Source organism: Montipora foliosa, chromosome 5 (genome assembly GCF_036669935.1).
Source record: "Montipora foliosa isolate CH-2021 chromosome 5, ASM3666993v2, whole genome shotgun sequence".
NCBI lineage: Eukaryota > Metazoa > Cnidaria > Anthozoa > Scleractinia > Acroporidae > Montipora > Montipora foliosa.
Window position 1 is genome coordinate 4,133,174 of NC_090873.1, and position 9,653 is coordinate 4,142,826.

The following is a 9,653-nucleotide window of genomic DNA, read 5'->3' on the forward strand; positions in this document are numbered from 1 at the left end:
GTTTTCTTTCAAATGTAAATTTGAAGCCATTTGTAAGAGATCTTGGTACCTTTTTCATCATGCAATCAAGACTGACGGTATGAAGAGATCGTCCTCCTAATAAGATACGGAAGAAATATTTTTCTCCTCGCGTATACATGCATGTTTAGTTTAATGTATTTTATAAGATCATTTTTACATCATTTATATTATTTTCGCCCACAGATTTTCGAAAGATGGTGCCACTTTTTGGGTTGGGGAGGGGAATGAGGTTCGCGCAACGGTGAGAGAATTCTACTTCAAGCAATGCCGCCCGGGTTTCATTCCCGGACACAATGTCATTTGCAGGTTGAGTTTTTTGGCTGTCTACTCTACTGCTCTACGGGTACTCTGGTTTTCTCCTCGCTTCAAAAACCAACACTGAAAATTGACTCGATGGGCTTTAACATTTTAAAATAAGTTTGATTTAATTTGATTTCCAATCTCCCTAATTTGTAGAGTACTTGTGCTGAGCTAAATAAAGTGTAGACGATTTGATGACGATGACGATGATGATGATGATGATGTGATGACGATGATGATGGCGGTAACGATAATAATTATTATTAGTATTATTAATCCACGATGTTATTCATGGACCTTCGATCTGGTTGCTGCCAGAAACCTTGAAGACCCGTCTCAAGACGTGTGCTGTCCCAATTCATCTACTAAGGCCCACTTGTGCAGATAGCTAATTATATATTATTACTACTTATGCCATCATCTCTGCTTATCTGGTTAATTAATCTTGCAGAACAGAAGCGAAGAGGCAGTACTTTCAATTTTAATATGTGAAGTAATATTTCAAAAACGAGTGCGAGTTTTTTACCGGGTTTTCCAAAAACTCAAAGATTTATAGATGTCACTTTGCATATCCAGAAACATGGCAGCTGGAGACAATGTTATCGTGAACAAAGTGCGGTGGCTCCCTTCATCCCTTTTTTTCTATTTTCAGTGTTACCTCTTCCAATTCCCTTCTTTTTGGGCATTCTTCGTTCCTTTCATCTTGACACATGCGCGGTGCAGTTTACTTGCTAAGGCAAAATTAAGGTTAAAGATAAAATGCAAAAATCGCGGTCGTTCAACCTGACTCGGTGGCGGATCAAAAGCAACGTGACCAGTAAAAGAAATGAATTATAATATCTTTATTGTCGGAGAGAGTACTACAGGGACTGAAATAACAACGTGATGTGTTTTCACTCACGTGATCGGCGGAAATGTTGATTTATTGAAACGAAAGAAATCACTTGCATAACAAAAGAATTCAATTGTAGTTGGATTAGTTTGGTATTCTTCCGTCTTTTGAAAACGCACTGTTGCGACTGGCTAATACCAGTCTTCACTGAGATCTGGATTAAGAGGAAAGAAAGATGCGACCTCCACTTTGGAATAAATTGCTTAATGACCTCTCCCTCGGGGTGCTTTTAATGGCCAATGAAAGAATAAATAGAAATTGACAGAACAAATTATGAATCCCTATTGGTGAAAGGCAGGCGAGGTGTAGCCGGGTTGTGGGACCTAGGAATTCCGAATTGTAAGCCCGGCCCGCAAATCATTCGTGCACACTTCCACGTTTTTGTTATGTTCTAAAGCTTTCAGCACCGCTGACAGTTCTGTAAAGCAAACTACAATCCAAAATCCAATTATAGCGTAACACTCCTGTACACACCACCTTGTATAGTTGCCCCTCCTATGACGACCCCAACTAAGCTGATGACTCTCAACAAGGTGAACGATTGGACATTCGATGTTCAATGAGGTCGAAGGGGAGGATTAAAACCCCTTTTTTACGTACAATATGTGCGCGTGTCCCAATTTATTTGTCAATAAATTTACATATCCTCATTTTTGAAGTACAATGCTTCCACCACCTTAATTATAAGAAGGGGGTGCTGAAGCTCCTGTGGAATTTACTAATGTTGTTACAATAAACGAAATTTATTTTGATACACACAATTTCATTGGAGAAAACTTTTCACTAACACAACTTGATATACACTTGACTAAAAAAAAAATTTCATTTGCCCTCTTTTCTCAAATTGCCTTGGCTTATTGACACAAAACGAACGAAGAAAGATGAAACATTTTTTGTACGATTTTTCTAGAAAACCCGTTCATGGAAAGTATGGCAGCGATCGATAGATCGATCGATTTTGTTCAATGACTTATCGAAAAGTCTAAAAAATGCAATAACAACCAAAAAACACGAAAATAAGCTACATTTTTATAATTTTCATTTTAGATTTTTCCTTTTATTTATTTATAAAAATTCATATCTAAATAGCTTAAGTCCTACAGCATTGCTGACGTGCGACCGAGCTCTTCTCGGTTTTGTTTCGGGTAAAAAAACTTCGTATTCTTGTTGCTATCCCAGGATTCCATGAAGACTTGCTGCCATTACGACTCTTTTTAGAAATTCTACAGACAAACAAAAAATACATTGCATTAAGCACTTACATCTGCGGGAAAGCAGGGACCACTAATTCCTGTTTCAGACGAGATATACAAAGCAAAACAACACCAGAAATTCGCTCCTAAACGTTTTCTTAAAACTGGAATAATTTTATGAGAAGGGTCCTATCTTAGGAGTTCAGGAGTCTGATGTACTTGAATTTGATAGAAGAAGTTTTTCAAACTGATCTTTGTGATTAAACTATCATAGCTATTTACAGCACACATGTCCTGCTAAAGAACTGCTCAGTAGCTTTCAAGGATCTTACCCGGAGACCACCGCATTAAAAGCGTGAAAGCACAGCACTGCTCGGCAGATTTAAATTGAGTTCTCGCACTGAAAGACTTCATTCACAAGTTCGGTTTGTGAGTTTCCCTTTGGTGCCCCAGGTTTACTTACTGTGTTTTGGAAGTCACCCTGGGCGTGTTCTTATCTGCCACAGAATTACTGGAAAATTCACTGCTCACATCTTTAGTCTTTTCTTGAATGTCTCTTCCGTTTGCAACTGAAGGAGTCCACTACAGTTTAAGAAAAGGAGAAACAAAACCGTGAGGGCGATTTTGATTTGAGTCTGATACGGAATCTTTACGAATGCATGGTTGAAGATATCTTCACTACGACAACAATTATAAAGTAGTTCTGTTATAACGGCGGAGTGATATTTCGCCATATGGTACAGACTGATTGGCAAAAAAAAAATCGCACTGTTATTTTACCCAATCACAAACCGCTCTCCAACTGTACTCCTGAGCAATCCTTCTCGGGCATTTTTTCCCACGCAAAATGTCGGCTTCATTTTCATTGCTTTTAGTTTTATTGTCTGCGTATTTGATGATTGTTCAAAGCAATAACTTTGGTTTTACTCGCAACTGTGTTCCCGCTTAAATTCGACCGCAACGTCACGTTCAAACCTATAGCTAATACCTTACTATTAATCTATCTTTTTTACATTTGCTCATAAAAGCAGAAATAACGCAAATCTAAGAAAGGCAAATAATGAACATCGTTCACCACCTTACTTCTGTACGGAAAATCCAATCGTTTGAATATGAATAAAATTCACCAAACTGAGAAAAACCTGTTTCTAATTCACAAACCTATTCTAACACAGCGCCCCCACCTCATCGGCCATAGTCAAACACCTTATCATACCCCTTCCCGGATAAGGCTTGATACTCAACCAATTCCGAAATGTAGAAATTTTTATATTTTAGTTGAAGAAACTTTTCTTACCATCATAGTAAGAGGTCCTGCAGAAACATCTCTATCACCGTAGCTGAACTCTCGTTGCGTCGATCTCAACTCTTCGGTGAGAACTAGAAGCTTTGACTCCTTTAACTGCAGGTTAACTTCCATTTCGTCCAATTCTAATTGTTTCTCTCTCAGCAATTCTTGCAGTCTTTTAAAATCATTTTCCAGCTGTTGGACAATGCCTTCATTTTCAATCCTCATTAAAGTCTGCTCCTTATCCCCCAATGCACTTTGGGTACTATTCAACTCTTCTTGAAGCTTGGCCACGGCTTCTTTTCGTATTTCATCAACAGTTGCGGAAACAGCCATCAGGTTCTTTTGTGTCTCCTCTAACCCGTGTGTCTTTTCGTTCAAACATCTTTGCATGCGCTCAAGATCTATTTGCTTCTGTTTCATACCATGTTCTTGGCTTTGCTTCGCGCAAGCAAGGGATGAAGTTAATACTTGAAGTTCTCTTTCTTTCTGCTCTAAAGTATTTGACCGATCCGTCAATAGCATTCGTAATCTTTCTCGTTCTCCCTGTAATTGCTCTATAGTGTCTTGTTGTTTTTTCTCCGTGTTAGCTAAGGCTAACGTCAGGACTTGCAGCTTTCTTTCTCTCTCCTGAAGAGAAAAATTATTTTGGTTAAACAGTATTTCTGCGTTTTGAAGCTCTTCTTCAAACAGTGATTGTTTCAACATAAACTGTGCTTCCATGTTTGTTAACAAGTCATTGTTTTCCGTCAATTTGAGCTGTAAGTTTTCCATTTCATTTTCCAATCTCCTGACAGCCTCTCTATGTTTTGACTCGGTAGTGGCATGCACTGATGCTTGCAACTCGCTTGTTGTTTTTGTTTCAATAAGTTCCCTGTTGGACACATCGGCTGTTATCTTGAAATTGTCGTTTCTAGATGTCGTGCAGTTGTCTTCGAGGCTTTCGACTCGGAGTTCTAGCATTCTTTCTCGACCTTCACTTAATTTCAAGCATCCCTGTAATAGCTCCAGTTCTTCTCGCAGGTAGCTATAGTCGTGTTCCTTCTTTTCCAGATGAGCCATCTTTTCCAAATTGTCCATCTTAATACTAAGTTCATCGAGCTGGAACTGTAATTCCTCGTTGCTTTCTTCGCTGTCTTTGAGTTTCTTCTCCAAAGTGTCAATATGATACACGAGATCTTCATTATTCATGTCTGCATGGTCAAGCTCGTCCAACAACTCTATAAAAGTCTTCTCCTTCATGTCACGTCTCAAATTTGCCAGCTCTCTATCTTTGTATTCCTGTCTGGAAGCTAAACGCTGTACCTCAAGTTTCAACCTAAGGATCTCCCTCTGGGAAATGTCTCGTTCCAAACTTTGATCAGGTACTGTAGCGAATTCAGCATTCTCTGTGTGGGTGACGTCTCTCTCTCCACTTGATTCAAGACGCTCTTCGTTCATCACATCCTTTCTGGAATCGAAATGCTACTCTTGCACGTTTTCGTTGTCCTTCAATTTTGTCGGACCTGCACTTGGTTTGATGCTATTTTCAGTCAGTTCCGACTTGAGCACTTTTTTGTCCTTAAGGGTGTTTACCCTTTCACTGCAATACAGAAACACACAATTTAATCAACTGATATATCTGTTATTCGTTGTCCGAGGGATCAAGATAGTCTCAAGTACGGCCCTCGACTGCCAACTTGAAACTTTGGTCACCGTATTTTCTTAGGTGAAACGCAGAGAAAAATATATTTCCCTGGCCCGGGTTGCTCGAAGCATGTTTAGCGCTAACAAGCGTTAAAAACCATGGAAACCTATAGGTTTTGATACCTCTTACCCAACGGTTAGCGCTAACCAGGCCTCGAGCAATCGGCCCCTGGTAAATGACAAATATTAACCGGCTCGTAACTCGATTTCCAAACTTTAGCTGTGGTTACACTAATCCTTTTACACATGGGTAAATAGCGTTTGCCCACGGGTAACCGCTTTCTCGAGACCAAAAATGCCCTAGGGGTATTTCCATGGATACATAAAAAACAACAATAACTTCCCATGACAGTTCTTGAACTGAAAAGTACGGTTTATCTAGGTGGCTTGGCCAATCATAAAGCAGAACGTAGTAATTAATTGTACCCTATTATTTTACCCTGAGGGGAGTGTTTTCCTGTGTAACCGCATCCCCGAAGGTAACATGAAATCTGAGCTGAACCAAATCCAAACCTTCCGAAAGGCCCCAAACCCAAGGTGTGTGTAACCACAACTTTTATTATCCGCACCGCTGGATCGCAGGGACCTGACCAATCAAATTTCAGACTGTTTTGATAAAGATAACAATTATATGTAGCTGCTTTTATATATAAACTAACTTAACTTTACATATGCGTAAAGTGCATAAGAAACTAGTCATTTAGAAAAAAAGGACCGAGTTTTCTTTAGCCTCTTTCCAAAAGGAGTCCAAGTGCGAAAATTTGGATATGGCACTGAGATTAAATCATGGAGAACTTACGCATGGACGGCGACAAAGGCTCCGAAAGCGTCATGTAAAAATATAAATTAGTGTTATTCTAATCACTGCGATTTATATCATATATCATAGCATATATCTTTATTTACCTCGGATTTTAAGAGTAGCTTGGTGTAGCTAATATCTCCGAGCATTTACCCTCCCAACCATGATACACCACAGAAGACAGACCACAACACCGGGAACTACATGCCCTACTCTTTATGACAAGTGTGCGGGTTCTTTTACGTCCCACAGGATTATGAACATTGAAGGGTTGTGAGACAGGACGTCCGGCTTATCGTCCTTATCCGAGAAGACTAGAGAGTCTAACCATTTGCAGATGTAACTACAAAGGCAGCACTTTCTCCTCAATTATTTAAAGACCCTGAGTGTTGGTCCGGCCGGAGTTGAACTCACGACCTCCCGCGTAACAGCCCGGTGCTCAACCAACTGAGCCACCGGTGCGCGGATTATCCCAAACACTTCGGCATTGAAATTAACTGCAAATTTTCTTGGAAAAAATGGTATGGACGGTTTATCGGTTGCAAAGGGAAATATAATATTTCTCGCCAGGTGCTCATGTCCTTCACGTTGCCGCAAATTTTGTTATTACACTTCGTTATGAGGGCCAAGTTGTTCAAAGTATCCGGTGGATAAGTCACTAAATACTCTCAATCAAGAGCGACTTATCCACTGGATAAAGTTATCCGGCCATAGACCTTTTTGCAGATACGGCGGCCATTTTGATTTCTATTGTTTCAAATAGTTATTATGGGATGCCCAGCAGCAAATAATATTAATTTGCCCCCCTGGGCATCCCATAATATCTTTCGAAACAACTGGGCCCAGGACGATAACGGCGCCAAAATGTGAAATGCACGTGCGGAGCGTACAGAGTCGTTCTTTTTGTTCATTTAACACATTTTCTGCCATTCTTTGATGTTGTCACTGCTGAATCTCGCTATTTTAACTTCGCACTGGGATTGATTTTAATATGGGATAATGTAAATTCCGAGTTTGCCTTGGTTTTGGCTATGAAACTTAAAAAGTGAACTCGAAAAATCAAAGACTTGTTGACCTAGAAGTTATTAACTTTGCCTTTCGAACTTTAAGTCGATTTTTCATTCACTCTCGTGCTTCTGGGAGAAGACTTCATATGTTTCATATGCTTGGCTAGAACTAAAAAATATCGCGTTAATAAGTTATGCAGCGGCAGTGAACCACAACATTAGCTCAAAGACTACCAACGCTTGGTAAGCAAGCTTAAGTACAACAGGCGTCAGTTAGAACTGTGGCGTTTTCGTCTTACATTCCCTCGATGCTACCACATTTGTTTTACTTACTGTCTTCAGTTACTGCTAAGGCAACTATTTACTCGAAATCTTCCTCTACAACAATGCCAAAAAATAAAGCTAAATTTCATTTTTTTTTTTGTTTGCAGTTCGTTTGAACTCGTCCACTAACTGTACTTCATCTCTTAATAACGGTTGTACAATTGGCATCTCCCTTCAATCGCTTGATGCCCTATAGAGTGCCTACGTATTGGTTACAATCGCCAACACTCTTGCTAGTGTCCACTGACCTCTGACACCTGACATTATATCTGCATCATAAAAAGGCAACGGTGCAATCACACTAACAGAAGGAGAGTGAATTCGATTGCGCGGTTACCTGTGTCCGTGACATCAATTGTTCTTCGTTAAGAAAAATCTGGTAAAGTCGTTTTGAACACGTGACTCACCTATCTCACATGTTCCCTCTTACATTTTTGCCTTTCAATTTGAAATAATGAGAAATATTCGTCTGAAGACACCATAGCAATGAATGTCTTCGTCCACATTGGGAGATTTTTAACATTTGTAACTTACGACGGGCGATAAAGATTCTTGCCTTCGGTTTTGTTGCTCAACCTTTTCTAGCATCAGTCAGTATTGTTAACCTTGTGACTTCATAATAAACTAACGATGACTTTTTATGCAAAAAACGTAGGGCCTCACTCTCGTCTAATAAATTTCCCGCTCTAACAATCAAGGAGAGCTCACTAAGACTGGGTGTTAAACATATCCAGCATGCGTTTCAAAAGAGGACATTACTATTACAAGCGATAAAGGGCTGCAAAAACACCAACGCTTACCTTCTTTCTTCCAACGTAATAGTTTTTCCTGGAATTCGTGACCTGACTTGTTTGATGGTTTCATGTAACGCTCCGAACAGGCGGCCTCTTGGTGATGTTTTAGGATTTGTCTCTTTTACACCTGCGGATTGTTTTACATGTTGCTTGCATGCGGTTTTAGCTGCAAATTCATGAATGAAAATCGGGTCAGTACGCAGCTATTACAACGGTTCTGGACTGGTTCAGAAAAAGTGAAGTGAAAGACTTAACTTTCTATTTTAAGTGTCGTGTTGGCCACTACAAGTTTCCTAAAAATGATTACGTCAAGCCGAAAGACACCCGCCTCACTCGTCACAGCTCTGGTAAAGACGCACTAATTCCGAAGTGCCGCCCAAAGATCTTTCAATTTAGCAACCAATTTAAACTCTGGAACACTCTACCTGAATCTACTCGCACTATTACTTCCTTTAATCAGTTTAAATCTCACGTATTGCAACGTTATTCTGCTGCTTTCTGTACAAATTATGACGTTACTAACTTTAACACCTGGAAGTCAATGTGCTGCAAATTCAGCAGGTCACGTAATCTTCTATTAGCTGGCAACTGCTGCTATATTGAGCCTTTTTGCGGGATAGGATTTTTATATTTCTCATAATGTCTTGAATGTTTGTAAAGCCTGGTTTTGTGTATATAGTCTCCTTCAATCATGAACTTTACAATACCCATCCATTTTCCTTATCAATCAGCCCCTCTTCCCTTAATTAATGAATCCAGCAATCGTCCCTTCAACGCTTTTCTGATCACTTATTCGTTCTTTTCCTCTGTCAAGCTTTAATCGGGAGCTTAAGCATGCGATGTTTTTTAGCCACGGATGGGAAACCATTCCCATAGTGAAAACATACTTAACAATAAAAATGTAGCAGTGTCAAGGCAAGTTAAAAAGAAGAACAGTTCACTTCCGGTTGCTATATGTGGCTCAAAAACGTTCGCGTACCAAGGACGGCAGAGTATTTCCCCAGACCCCAATACAAGATAGGGTCTCCAGCGCTTGCTTGTCACCCCCTCCCCCCCCCCCCCCCAAATAAAAAATACGCTCCGCCGTTCCTGCGTGCACAAGCTTCCTAAATTATACCTAATAGAAAGAAGAACAAAATCCTATGGCTTCTACTTATTGGCATTATTTCGTTGGATACGCTTTTTATCTCAGTTGTTTTAAATGGTAAATATCCATCGCTTTTCACATCCATTTCGGTGAATAGCCGTCTTAAGTTGTCAAGTCCTTTTTTGATTCGGCTATGAGTGCAATTGCCTTTCGCGCAAATGAAACTCTCTCTTCCCTCCCTTAATCCCGACCAATTTTT

At 39.9% G+C, this 9,653-nt stretch overlaps 1 protein-coding gene across 1 annotated transcript; it reads right to left on the reverse strand.

Annotated features, from left to right (window-relative positions):
- Positions 1-2,303: 2,303 nt before the first annotated feature.
- LOC138004595 (early endosome antigen 1-like) lies at positions 2,304-5,134 on the reverse strand. The gene is made up of 3 exons (XM_068851147.1): positions 3,704-5,134; positions 2,870-2,988; positions 2,304-2,436 (listed from the first exon to the last, which is right to left on the reverse strand). Exons 1-3 carry the CDS (start codon positions 5,132-5,134, stop codon positions 2,304-2,306), a joined length of 1,683 nt encoding a protein of 560 aa, XP_068707248.1.
- Between the last annotated feature and the right edge of the window lie 4,519 nt (positions 5,135-9,653).

What these genes read in the sequence shown, in the direction of transcription:
- LOC138004595 (XM_068851147.1), bottom strand. Translation starts at nt 5,134, where the DNA reads ATGAACGAAGAGCGTCTTGAATCAAGTGGAGAGAGAGACGTCACCCAC. An exon ending in CAGGACCTCTTACTATGATG is followed by an intron (nt 2,989 to 3,703) that starts GTAAGAAAAGTT and finishes CTTAAACTGTAG; the next exon opens with TGGACTCCTTCAGTTGCAAA. An exon ending in AGGGTGACTTCCAAAACACA is followed by an intron (nt 2,437 to 2,869) that starts GTAAGTAAACCT and finishes GTTTGTCTGTAG; the next exon opens with AATTTCTAAAAAGAGTCGTA.